Source organism: Leopardus geoffroyi, chromosome D4 (genome assembly GCF_018350155.1).
Source record: "Leopardus geoffroyi isolate Oge1 chromosome D4, O.geoffroyi_Oge1_pat1.0, whole genome shotgun sequence".
NCBI classification, from domain to species: Eukaryota; Metazoa; Chordata; class Mammalia; order Carnivora; family Felidae; genus Leopardus; species Leopardus geoffroyi.
In genome coordinates this window covers 89,658,576-89,672,525 of record NC_059342.1, presented here as the reverse complement: position 1 = coordinate 89,672,525, position 13,950 = coordinate 89,658,576, and the positions used below count along the sequence as shown (strand labels likewise).

The following is a 13,950-nucleotide window of genomic DNA, read 5'->3' as shown; positions in this document are numbered from 1 at the left end:
ACTTGGTTTCCTCGTCTGTCAAACGGTAACAAAAATACTTTCCTTCCAGTGTCATTGTGAGGATAGGGGATGACATAGAACTCCCCGCACGGGGCCCGACTTCTGACGGGATGTTTAAAACAGAGGCTGCTGATTTAACCATTTGATTGGACTCCAGGAGAGAAGCAGTTCTTAACCCTGGAGGCCCCCCCTTCACCTTCTCTTGGGCCATCTGTCCGGTATTTGATGAAGGTTTGATAAAAGGAGTACGTCTTGGGGAGAACTCTGTGTGTGAATTCATTCAGAGCCCTCTCTGATGGCTGTGGGTGAGGCGTGTGGACGTCTCAGAGGCTCCACCTTTCTCTCTGAGTGAGAAGAGAAGCTACAGGAGGGCTTTGAGCAGAGGGGCGACCTTCTACAAGGATCCATCTGGTTACTGACTGCAGAAGACTCTAGAGAGGCAAGGCGCTGGGGACTGTTGGAAGGGTGGCATAGTGGCTTAGGCACCAAGTGGCTATGGCTTGGGTCAGGATGTTGACGGTGCAGGTGGTTATAGTGGGGAGATTCTGGATGTACTGTTAAGGCGGGATTCACAGAATTTGCTGAAAGACTGGATGGTACACGTGAGCGGGAGAGCAGAGTCCGGGATTCTGACCTGAGCTCTGGGAGGATGAAGCTTCCTGTTTACCAGGATGTCGTGGCAGCAGGTCTGGGAGGGAGTATGGGGAGTGGGGTTGAGCTGCCCGATCTAGACCCTCCAGAGGAGTGACCAGGAGCTCACGTGCAGAGACAGATCGCTCAGCAGTTAAGCGGCGCCGATCTTCTCCGTCAGCACAGGCCCCTGGGTTGTCCTCTGGTTGCTCGGCTTCCTGTGCCATCCATATGCTGCCAGCACCCCCACAGGTACCTCCAGCCCCCATCCATCTCCTTAACTCAGACTCGCCTGTCCACCTGCCTAATTCAAGTTCCCCTGGATGTCTGCAGGGGAGGGTTCCTGTGTCCGGTGTCCCAATACAGGGCTTGGCACAGGTGAGATGTGCTCAAGTGTTTGTTGAGAAGGAGTATTGTTTATTTCTCAGACTAACGTCGTGAATAGGTACTATTACTATTATATAAAAATACACCGATTCGGTCTTGATTAAAAACAAAAAAAATTATAGAATAAAGTTGTGTTTATGCTAAGTTCTTTATGTTTTATTTATTTTGAGAGACAGAGAGAGAGTGCGTGCAGATGAGGGGCAGAGAGAGAGAGGAGACAGAGAATCCCAACCAGGCTCCGTGCTGCCAGCACAGAGCCCGACATGGGGCTCAAACTCATGAACCATGAGATCATGACCTGAGCTGAAATCAGGAGTCAGATGCTTAACCAGCCGAGCCCCCCAGGTGCCCCTGCATTAAGTTCTTTAAAATTTCCATACAGCGAACGAAAGTAGAAAACACTATCTACTGGTGATTTAAGATCATAAAAATATTTACATTTATGTAAGTTCTTTTTATTACTTTTACAAAGACGAAATAGAAACTTCCTAAGATACTCACGATGCTTCCTGGGATATTCAATGGAGAGTTATTTGGAAAGACACTCACTCTGGATTGTTCATGGTTAAATAAGTTTGTTTCAGAGAATAGGATTTCCTTAAATTTTAAATGAGCTGTTCATCTGACCCATGTGAAAATCATGTGAGCTCTTTTTTAGAAGAAGCTCAGACCCCCGTGTCTACTTTATTCCAGTGTTGCATTGATGTATACCATGAATCAGAAAAGTACACCTGGCTTTTTAAGTACTCAGCATGGAGAATTCTCACAAATCCAACACACCAGTGTAACCGGCTCTGAGCAAAATACAGCGCGTCCCTCCCTCCCTCTTGTCCCCTGCTGGTTACCCCACACCCCAGGCATCACCGCTGGCTTCACTCCTCAAATCATAGATTAATTTTGCTGGTGTTTGTATTTGTATAAATGGAACACCATACACAGTGTCCTTCTGTGTGTGTGCCTTCTTCCTACGTTTGTAAGGTTCATCCATGTTTTTTTTTTAATTTTTTTTAACGTTTATTCATTTTTGAGAGACAGAGACAGAGTGTGAGCAGGGGAGGGGCAGAGAGAGAGGGAGGCACAGAATCCGAAGCAGGCTCCAGGCTCCGAGTCGTCAGCACAGAGCCCGACCATGGGGCTCGAACCCACGAACCGCGAGATCATGACCTGAGCCAAAGTCAGACATTTAACTGACTGAGCCACCCAGGCGCCCCCATCCAGGTTTAAGAAAAAAAATTTTTTTAATGTTTATTTTTGAAGGGGAGACAGAGCACAAGCAGGGGAGGGTCAGAGAGGGAGACACAGAATCCAAAGCAAGCTCCAGTCTCCAAGCTGTCAACGCACAGAGCCTGACGGGGGCTTGAACACAAGAACAGCAAGATCATGACCTGAGCTGAAGTCAGACGCTTAGCCGACTGAGCCACCCAGGTGCTCCATAAGTAGTCTGTCTATTAGCCATTTGGATATCTTCTTTTGTGACGTGTCTGTTCAATCCGGAATCTGTTTTTAATCGTTACCAGTTATGCAGAGAGAACCAAAATGGTGCCTCTATCAGGTTTGAGCCCAAATCCAAGGTGAAGCTTGGTTTCTTCTGTAGACAGTAAGCGTAGCCTCTCTCCTGCACCCCATCCCTTCTGCCTCTGCCCCGAGCCTCACTCTTTGGCTCCGTCCCTGCTGGTCTGCACCCAGCTCAGGCATCTGGATAGTATCTTCTCAGTTTTTCAGTGCTCATACCCGTGACCTGACCATTCCATTTCTAGGTCTGTCTCATTATACAGGCACCCAGAAAGGTACTCCTGAGAGTGCCCATCGACGCGGCATTGATTGAATAGCAGAAGTTAGAAACCGTCTGCCAGGAGACTGGGCTCAGAGGTTTCAGCAGAACGTCCTTCAACCATGAACCGTGCTCACATGAAAAAATGCCCACAGAAGTTGAAAAATACTTCATCTCTGCCATATGTGGAGTTACGAGGGATTTTCACTTTCCGTGTTAGATATTTTTGCAGTGCTTGGATTTTTACAACAAGGTTGTTTCACTTTTTGTTGCTGGAAAAAAAAGAAAAGAAAAGCGTGCTACTTACTCCTCCCAGCAGCACCAAGTCATCAGTCCACTGCCAGAGCAAACGGGTCGTATGAACAGATTTCTCGGGTCGGAAGAGGCCTTGCTGTTGCAAAACCCCAAACACTAATTTTCCCTCTGCTTTAACATGAATAGTTCTATATTAAGTAAGACAGAGGATCTTTTAATATGGAAATTGTTGGAAAAAGATGAAACATCAGGTTGCTTTCCGTTCTAGGCTGTGGCTATTTTTAGCTAAGTGTTGGCAGAGGCTTGGTGATGTTATCAAGTAACAGTAATGGCTTCCATTTATTGAGCATTCGCTGTGTGTCAGGTCCTTGGCGAAATGCTTGACACACAGGGTTATGTTTAATCCTCACCGCAGCCCAAGGAGGTAGGCCCCGAGGTTATGCTTTTCCATAGGCGAGGAACGTGCAGCTCAGAGAGGTACAGACTTTGCCCCTGTGTACGGCCGAGCTCCGGGGAAAGCCCACGTGCTGGCTGCCATGCCCACAGCCTGGACTCTTGTCTCTATCTTTCCATTAGTCTGTAAACGTTTAAATAAGTAACAGTCTGAAATCCTAGGTTTGAAAAGGTTTTTCCTAGGGGCACCGGCGTGGCCCGGTTGGTTCAGTGTCCAGCTCTTAATGTCGGCCTGAGTCATGATCACACGATTCCATGGGTTCGAGCCCTGCGTCGCGCTCTGCACTGACAGAACCTACTTGGGATTCTGTCCCTGCCTCTCTGTGCCCCTCTCCCGCTCGCGCGCTCTCTGTCTCTCTCAAAATAAATAAATAACTTCAGGGGAAAAAAAAGTTCTTCCTGATGTCCTCAAGCCACTTCTCCACTGGGGTTACCCTTTTTACACATTTGGAAAGTGGGGGAGTATGGGTTGGGTAGACAGCATTCGGATGGAACTCGTGTAAGTGGACAAAGGTGCCACAATTCTGTGCCCAGTACGCTGTAAGTAACAAGAAACTGGTGGCCACGGTGTTTCTCAAGACTAGCTGTAATAATTTTGGAACTGCCTCGAAGTGTTACCCACCGTGACCCTGACTTTGTGGTCCCGTGGTTGATATTTGCAGACTGCCCTTATCCAGAGCGAAGTTAAGCCCTGACAGAAACCGCTGCTAAGTTGGGATCCCAGCTGCTACAAGTGACATTTGAAAGGCCGGTTGATGGGTACATTTGTCAGCCACAGGCAGAGACCGCTGTCGGGCTTGGCCGGGGGGCACATTGAAAATCTAAGACTGAACGAAACCTCGATACCTGGCCGACGACTCAGGAAGAAAGTGGCGTGGCTTTGGGGGTTTGGGGGTTTTTTTGCGATTTGATTCTGTGAACAGGCTACGTGCCTCTCTTCTAGTCTGTCTTTCCTCTCTGGGTAGAGAAGGACCTTCATCTGACCGCTGGGTCTGCATCCTGAGATGGTTGCCCCAGAAAGTGCCTGCTCTCCGTAACCTTGTAGCCATTTATACAGACTTGTGAGGCCCTGTAAGCCACCCTCTCTCTGGAAGAAATGACTAGCAGATTAGTCATTGGGAGTTCCTGACCTTCCGTGGTGTAAACGCCACACTGAGCAGTGGTCGGGCGCTCTGTTTTCTTAAGTTCTGTCGATAACCTTTGAAGTTGCTCTCACAGATTTGATAGACCACAATAAGATAGCAGTTTATGACATTTCTTATGTGAAGGAGGGATTTTGTTTCCCTCGGTTAGGTATGGCCATAAAGACAGTGTACCAGTCAGGCTGTGCCAGGCGTTGGTGGGGAGGGGGTGTAGAGCAACTGGGATCTTGATAGTAGAATTGCAAAGTGGCGTGGCCATTTTGGAAAATCATCTGGCAAAATCCATAAAGTTAGGGGCGCCTGGGTGGCTCAGTCGGTTAAGCATCCGATTTCGGCTCAGGTCATGATCTCACGGTTTGAGTTCGAGCCCCATGTTGGGCGTGCTCAGAGCCTAGAGCCTGCTTAGAATTCTGTCTCCCTCTCTCTCTCCCTCTCCCCCGCTCAAGCTCTGTCTCTCTCTTTCAAAAAGAAACATTAAAAAAAAATTTTTTTAATCCATAAAATTAAATATATATACTCTATAGCTAAGCAGTTCTATTCATAGAAAGCCCTTGCATGTGTTCCGGGAGACATGTATGGGAGTGTTCATGGCAGTGTTGTTTATAGAAGCTGGAAACATGCCAGCGTCCCCTGGGATCATGGAATATATGGAATTTCACAGCACTGAAAACGAGAGCACTTCCATACACTTCAGCACGGTTGAACGTCAGACCTACTACTGAGTGAAAAAGCAAGAACGTGAGAATATTTACAGCATATTTCCATTTATGTAAGCGTCACAAACCTGTAAATTAAACTGTGCTTATAGATATAAACTGTCACAAATGGTAAGGGCTGATGAGCACAAAAATCAGAATTGCGGTTACCCGTTGTTGGGAAGAGAGATGTGATCACGAAGGGACGTGAGGTGGCATCAGTGGACCTGATAACTTTCCGCCTCTAGAGCCACGCTGTCCGATCCAGCAGCCTCCAGCCACATTTCAGGTACTCAGTAGACACGCAAGGCCCGTCACGTTGGATGGTGCAGTTACAGAACATTTCCATCATGGCTGAAAGTTCTGATGGACTAGCTTGGTGGATGCATGTATTTAATTTAATTCTAAGTTGTGTGTGTGTGTGTGTGTGTGTGTGTATTTATTTATATTTATGAAATCTTTCAAAATTTTGTTTTAATTTCAGTAGTAGAAAATCTCTAAAAACATACACACAGAATCTGAATCTGAATGTGTACCTTTCTAAGTGAAAAGCCAGGGAATGATAAGGGAGCGGTCAATAAAGCTACCGGAGAGTCCCATACTGTGGGAGCATCTCTTTGCCATTGACCTCTACTCCAGATGATTGATACACTTGAGCAGGAAGGGTGTGTGTGTGTGTGTGTGTGTGTGTGTGTGTGTGTGTGGGTGGGTGGTGCTGTTGGTGAAATTACCCTGACACAGCTGCCCCCTGTTGCTTCCTTCCGCCTGCTGTCACTGCTTGTGGTGCTTTATCAACACTCAGACACAGTCGGAGCAACCTGCATCTAAGTCACCTGAAATCTATGCTGCCGACCCGGCATTGCAAGGAAAAGATGACAGGCAGCCTCTGAGTGTCCTAGTTAGTGCTGTCTTCTGTTTCCAGGGGTGACGAGGTTCGTTATCATTAGGAAGAACCTGCTCTCTCCACTTGATTTAACACCGTGTGTGCTAAAGGTAGCTGTTTCGAGGCTCTGAAATACTCCCAGGAGAGAGATTTATTGGTAGATGTAGTTCGTTCTTTAAATGCTGACGTGGATTCCCAGCCGTGCCCCGAGACAGACTAGAATTTCAGGCTGAGGTAGAGAGTGCTGTAATATACTTCCTGCGTTCAGTTTGCTCTCAGGTTGGGGGTGCCCTTCGTTGGCCCTTGGGTCATGACCAGGGCTGGCTCTGCAAGTGCGGGAACCAGAGAGGTCTTTTGGGGAGCCGTCCGTGCCTTGCTTGCACACCCCAGTTCCGCCCTCGTCACGATGGCGGAGATGTGAATCTGGCTTGTCTGTAGAGCAACTCGGGGTGGCAGACAGGCACAGGCAGAAGTTGGTTCCCCATCCCAGGCCTCTGAAGGTCTCTGACCACGGAAGCAAACCAAAGAAACCGTGCATCCTGCCTAGACTTCCTCATTTGTGTCTGCTCTTCTGGCCCTGCTTTCAGTCTTAGTTGCTCCGATGCAAGTCGTAAGGATTAGTACACTGCTCTAACATCCCATCTGGCTCGGGAACCTGCCTGGTCAGTGCTTTGCCTGCAGGGACACGAGGGCCGAGGAGACATGTGAAACCACAGAGCAGACCAGATTACGGATAAAAGCCCGTTTGAGGCTTTGGGTCGGTGCAAAGGAAGAGGAGGAAGACTGTAAGGCCCACGGTCACCTAGGGTCGTGAGTTAAAAGTTCACTGCTACAGAATCGCCTGATAAAGATCTGTAAGCAGTTGGGAGGTAAGAATTCAGAGTTTGATCAGCCTTGCTACCCATCCAAATCCTATAGTTAGTTTGGCTAGCTCCCTGCATTGAGGTACCATGTGCCTGGCACTTGGATAAGCACCTCATTGCGTTACCCACAGGCAGCGTCTCATTTATCCTACATCACGTCAGCCATCCTAAGAACAGTGTTACCGGGGCACCTGGGTGGCTCAGTTGGTTAAGCGGTTAAGCGTCCAACTTCGGCTCAGGTCATGATCTCACAGTTCGTGGGTTCGAGCCCCATGCAGGCTCTGTGCTGACAGCTCAGGACCTGGAGCCTGCTTCGGATTCTGTGTCTCCCCGCCTCCCGCCCACCGCCCCGACCCTCCCCTACTGTGCATGCGTGCACGCGCGCTCTCTCTCTCTCTCTCTCTCTCTCTCTCAAAAATAAATAAATAAACTTAAAAAACAAAAACCAAAAACAACGTTACCAGCCCCATTTTCCAGACCAAGAAACTTAAGACTTGGAGAGGTGACTTTGAAGTATTTTAACCCAAACAGTCTGACTACAGAGCTCACCCTTTTAACCATCTCTTTGGTCCAGAGTGCAATGCGTGTCTAGAAGACTTGTGCGGAGCAGATAGTTTATCTGACCCTGCCTGCCACCTGGAAGGTCTGACAAAAGAATCACACTTTGTCCCTAAGGTCACGTGAAGTAATAACAGACACACTAACCAGCTGTCGTGCAGGGTGCTATGTCATTTGTTTGGAAGGGTGTTTTAGTACTACATAGCTGGAAAAATGGAAAGGGGACGGGTGCTTTTTATTTTTAAAACCACAGGTATTTGTTTTTCTACCTCATAGGATCGTGTTCTGTTCCCCAATTTTCGACCACTTTCAAGTATGAAAATTTCAAATGTGAATTTCACCTGGTATCGAAAGAAGCAGTCCTTTTCGCAGGGGTATTTTTTGGTTGATCAGTTTCTTCACTTGTTGAGTGAATGTTGGCTGAGCATCTTCTCTGGGCCAGGTACCATGTCAGCACTGGGGATGCGGGCATGAGAAGGGCAGGTGTGGTCCTCAGTGAGTTTGCATTCTCGTGAGGAGACAAGCACGTCAGTAAATCGCTTCACAAGATCGTTTCAGACACTGGAAAGCACGGAGGTAGATGGCGAGATGGAGGAAGGCCTGGTGCGTCTTTGCTGTTTTAAAATCAGCTTAATTGACATATAATTCACGTATACGATTGACTCATTTAAAGCGTAGAATCCAGTGTGGCTTGTTTTTTAGTAGTTCACTGGGTTGTGCAACCGTCACCAGATTCTAATTTTAGAACATTTATGTCCCCTCACCAAAAGAAACCTCATACTCATTGGCAACCCCTCTCGTGCCCTCTCCCCTTCCCTCAATCTTGGCAGCCACTGATCTACCTTCTGTCCCTAAAAGTTTGCCTATTCTGGATACCATCCGTGGTCTTTGGGGACCGGCTTCCTTCACTTAGCATAAATGCTGTCAGGATTCATCCATGTCGTAGCAGGTGTCAGAACTTCATTTCTTCTATTGTCAAGTAATATTCTGTTGTTTGGATATGCCACACTTTATTTATTCGTTCATCGACCTTTGAGTTATCTCCACCTTTTGATTATTATGCATGATGCTGCTGTGAGCTTTTCGTGTACAAATCATGTGGATAGATGTTTTCATTTCTCTCGGGTATATGCCTAGGGATGGAATTGCAGGGGTGTAGGGTAACCGTGTTTGATCCTGTGAGGAACTGACGGATATTTTCCACAGCAGCTGCACCATTTTGCATTTCCAGCAGCAGTGTGGGAGGGTTCCAGTCCCCCAGCCTTCACCAACGCTTGCTTTGTTATCGGTCTTTTTGATTATACCTGGTAGGTTAGAAGTAGTAACTAATGTCAGTTTGGGCATTTCCCTGGTGACTAATGATGGTGATTTCATATGCTTGTTGCTCATTTGTATATTTCATCTAGAGAGATGTCTGTTGAAATTCTCGGGTCATTTTCAGTTGGATTATTTGCCTTTTGTTTTGGGTTATAGGAGTTGTTTACCTTTTCTGTGTGCAAGTCCCTAGCAGGCATGCGACTTGTACATACTCTCTTCCATTCTGTAGTCTGTCTTTTCACTTTCTTGATGGTGTCACTTGCAGCACAAAATACCGTCTTAGTTTCGGACGTACAGCATCATGATTGGATATTTGTCCGTATTGCCAAATGATCACCACAGTAAGTCTAAAGTTTTAAATTTTGATGAAATCCAACTTGTCTAATTTTTCTTTTGTCACTTTTGATGTTATATCTAAGAAACCATTAGCAAATCCAAGGTCACAAAAGTTTTATCCCTAAGTTTTCTTCTAAGTTTCTAGTTTTAACTCTTACATTCAGGTCTGTGCTCCATTTGGAGTTAGTTTTTGTATATGGTGAAGTAAGGGCCCAGATCTGTTCTTTTGTATGTGAAATACCCAGTTGTGCCAGCACCATTTGTTGAAAAGAACATTCATTCCTCCACTGAATGGCCTTGAGACCCTTGTTAAGAATCCGTTGGCCGAAGACACGTGGGTTTATTTCTGGGCTGTCAGTTCCATTCCGTTGTTCTGTGTGCCTGTCCTCGTACCACGCTGCCCTGATTACTGTAACTCCATAATAGAACATTTTAAAGTCCGGAAGCATGAGTCCTCTAATTTTATTCTTCTTTTTCCCACATAGTTTTGGCTGTTCCATGTTTCTTTTATTTCCATACTTACTTTAGGGTTAGATTGTCAATTTCTGCAAAAAAAAAAAAAAAAAAAAAAAAAAGCCAGCTGGGATTCTCATAGGGATTACGTTGAATCTGTAAATCAATTTGGGGAGTATCGACATTTTAATAATATTAACTCTTGATTCATTTATTTAGATTGTCTCAATTTCTTTCAACAACGTTTTGTAGTTTTTAGTGTAGGTCTGGCACTTCTTGTGTTAAATTTATGCCTACGTATTTTATTCTTTTTGAGGATATTGCCAGTGGAAGCTTTTTGTTTTCGTTCTGTTTTTATTGAAGTAGAGTTGACATACAGTGTTATGTTAGTTTCAGGTGTAGAACGCAGCGATTCGGCATCTCTGTGTGCTCACCACAAGTGTGGCCCCCTCTGTCACCATACAGTGCTTTTGCAGTGCCACTGGACTATATTCCCTGGTTGTACCTTTCATTCCAATGACTTATTCATTCCATAACTGGAAGCCCGTATCTCCCACTGCCTGTCACCCACTTTTCCCATTCCCCACCTCTTCCCTCTGCGTCTGTCATCATCAGTTCCCTGTAGTGTAAATGGAAGCTTTTTAAAATTTCATCTTGGAATGTTCATTTCTACTGCTTAGAAATCCAACAGACACTTACATATCGATCTTGTATCCTGTGGCTTTGCTGAGTTTGTTTATTAGTACTAATAGCCTTTTAATAGATTGCTTGGGATTTTCCATATACAAGATCAGCTACAAATAGACATAGTTTTATGTCTCCCTTTCCAATCTGGATGGCTTTTGTTAAGAGTATGACACCAAACAGGAATGGTGAGAACAGACACCCTAGTCTCATTCCTGATCTTGGACAGAAACCATCCAGTCTTTCACTATGTTCCAGAGGGTTTTTGAATACCTTAGTGCGATTTCAGTCCCCAATGCTAACTCTGAGGCCGTGCCTGTGCTGCCTGGTGACCTTCCCTAAAGGTTGATCCAGAAGGGCCTTCCTTTCCAGTTCGTACAACCTGCACCCCTGTGATTCTGCTGTGGTGTTCTGTCTTCATAGCTGGTTCCCTTAGACTTGGATCAGCTCATCCTACAAACTCTGTAGAGGACACCGAAAGCGTTTGTGGGTTCTTTTCCCACGGCTGTTTGACCATCTCTGACTTCCACAATCCTGAACAACCCAACTACATGGAAGTTGCAGAAATTAAAACGTGCAAGCAGCAGCGTTTCAGCGGATCTTTCCTTTGCTTTGTAACTCTAAAACAGCCAGGGGAAACGATCTGTTTGGGGACGATGCTCGTTTCTGCAGACGGTCACGGAGCGCAGCTCCTCCCCACCCCACTTCTAACCATCGGCACCTCCTTGTTTTCAGACTCTCAGCGCTCCCATCTCTCCTCCTTCACCATGAAGCTCAAGGACAAGTTCCACTCGCCCAAAATCAAGCGAACGCCGTCCAAGAAGGGAAAACCAGCTGAGGTGTCGGTGAAAGTCCCGGAGAAGCCTGTGAACAAAGTAAGCGGACTCTCTCTAGGTGTCTGTCCTGGCCTTCGCCTACTTCGAGCAGTCGGAGTTTGTGCTGTGTTTAAGTTCACCCCCTGGGGATCAGATTCCACTGCAGTACACGGATTTCGTAGCATTCCCGTGCTGCCAGGCAGGGGCCTGGAGTGTCCTTGCGAAATGTGAGCCTTTGGGATGGCGAGTGTTTCTCCTGTTAATCAGAGTCAGGTTCTGTTGGCTGAAGCAGTTCTCCTTTCCCAGATGTATCATCCTCTGGGCCTTCAGAACAGCTCAGTGCATCATGTTTACGCCCCAGGATGCCACCTGCCTGCCCCCGGAGAGCCCCACGTTGCCCTGGCACGCACACACATAGAGGGAGCTTTGTGACGTCCAGAACGTCCTTCGTTTGGCTTTAGGGCCCGTGCTCTGAGACATGTCAAATCCTTGAAACCCAGCCAAGGATGTCCTCAAGCACTAGTAACCTCAGCAGGGCCAGTGAAGCCAGATTCGTTGAAACAGCTGTAGATTCTCGTCAGCCCCTCCCCTCAGCCTGAAACGGCCATTTGAAGCTCTGTAGGAATCCAGGTTTCCTCTCTTCCAGGAGGCAACAGACAGATTTCTACCAGAGGGCCACCCTATCCCCTTGGATCTGGAGCAGCAGGCAGTAGAATTTATGTCCACCAGTGCTGTGGCTTCCAGGTCTCAAAGGCAGAAGGTCAGTGTGACGTTAAGAACAATTGGGTTTGCCTTGCCTTCCACTGCAGAATCCTGGCCCATGGTTTTGGGGATGGAAAAAAAAAAAAACTCTCTTGCAATATCCCTGTGTTGAATTGGGTGGCGACTGTGGGCTTAATCGTTCAGGAAACAGTCCAGGGAGCCTTGGGTAAAATTAAGGGTTTATCCAAGTCCCTGTGGTCTTTGGAGAGAGTTCAGCACTCCTTGACGAAACCTTGGGGGTCCTTTCCGGGGTGGGTTTGGGTGTGCTGCTTGGGTGCAACGGGTTCTGGGGGAAGTGGGTAAGTCTTCTCTCTCAAGACCAGCTCTTTTTCCCTTGAGTTGCTAAGATGATCTGAGCAGTTAAGAAGGGAAGGGCGTCTACAGTAACCAGGTGCTCTGTGAGGCATCTGGCAAGCTCAGTGTGGTGAGTGCACTCGGAACCAAGCACTGCGAGAGCCAGGGACACCTTTTGTGCCACTGACGTTTATCCAGCTTTAGCACTAACGTGCTGGCTGCTTTACACTTACTCCTACTTAACACTCCTAACAGCCCTGGAAGATGGAAACTTACTTTGCAGAAAAGGAAACTGGGCCTGTAGGAAGATGAAGCATTCACCATCACGCAGGAAAAGGTAGTGAGGCTGAGATTTGAACTCAGGCTGCCTCACATCCAAGTCAAAACTCTTGCGATGCATTCCTCGTTACGAAAGCCAGAATGTAAGTGTTAACGCTCACACGTAACTGGACAGAAAAGCAAAATTAGCCCCCGCAACGTAGAATAAACACAAGCCTTGTAGAGAAACGCGGCCTCTCTCCAGGGCCCGCCCAGAGCGTAGTCGGTGGAAGAGCTTTCGTCACAGCCGTCAAGTCAATGCCACTGGCAAACAGACGCCACGATCCTTGCATTTTACAGGGTACCTGTATTTTTGTTTTGTTTGTACTTTGGCCAGCACGATATCTTAAAATTCTAGTTAGAAGTGGAGACAATTAAGGTTTTAAGTCCAAAAGTCGTTTGTTGAATAACCCTTTTTCCCGCCTCATCTGGTAGCAAAAGAGGCTGAAGAAAAAGAGGAAATAAAGTATTCAGTGTTTGCCAGATTGGTCAAATTCCAGATGGAAGAAGAATAGTAATAGAGTGGAAGGTCAGTGTGTGCCAGAGTCATTTTCCAGGTCCCTCCGTACGGCCCCCTCTGGGAGCCGAGTCCGGTAACGGAGCCCACGCACGGTGCCGGTGGCCCCTGTAGCACTCGAGCAGGCAGTCGAGGGTGAAGTGACTTCCGACAACCGCGTTCTAGCAGTTGGCGCCGGGAAGAGACTGGTTCAGCCACTTGGTTCTTGGAACTTTTCCCCCTTTGTTCGTTCCTCCGAGAGAGGTCCCTGGGGGGAATTCGGGGCTGAAGTGTCCTTCGCTTGGTACGGGTTCCTGCAGATTCCAGCGGACGTTGGCAACGTCTGGAGACACTTTGAGTTGTCACGACTCGAAAGGTGAAGCAGGTGTTACTAGGGCTGGTGGATAGAAGCCAGGGGTGCTCGTAAACATCCTACATGGGACGGCCCTGCCCACAACGGAGAATTATCCACCCCAAGACGTCAGTAGTGCTGCTGCCTAGAACCCCCTATTCTGTAGCCAGGAGCTGTGAGTATGAGCTTTACCCAGGAAGACTGCTACTCTGGTTTTTGGTTGTCGCCCTTTGAGAAGGGTTGAATCACTCTGCTCTGCCCCAAGTCAGCTGCCTGAGACGACATGAGCACAAACCTGTTGTCTGGTAGAGGCCCACAGGCACAACTGGAGGTGTGGGGAGCCTGCCAACATGTGTGAACTTAGAAGACCGTCGAAGAAATCCGAAAACACGCGTGTCATTTGCTGTCATTGTTATTTATTATTACTCATGAGCTCTCCTACCTCTTAGAGAATATTTTTCTCCGTGTTCTCATTTTAATCCCGGT

The 13,950-nt window shown here is 47.3% G+C and overlaps 1 protein-coding gene across 16 annotated transcripts in view; it reads left to right on the top strand.

The window, feature by feature from the left end:
- Nucleotides 1-13,950, top strand: part of RAPGEF1 (Rap guanine nucleotide exchange factor 1) — a 131,698-nt gene that overhangs the window by 54,954 nt on the left and 62,794 nt on the right. For 11 of the 16 annotated variants that reach the window (XM_045469062.1, XM_045469059.1, XM_045469073.1 and 8 more), the window contains exons 2-3: nucleotides 11,163-11,302; nucleotides 11,889-12,002. In XM_045469062.1, the coding sequence (XP_045325018.1) occupies nucleotides 11,163-11,302; nucleotides 11,889-12,002 (254 nt within the window). Of the gene's footprint in view, nucleotides 1-938; nucleotides 1,009-11,162; nucleotides 11,303-11,888; nucleotides 12,003-13,950 lie in introns of those variants that run through there. The other 5 variants (XM_045469067.1, XM_045469075.1, XM_045469066.1 and 2 more) reach the window with 2 other exon arrangements.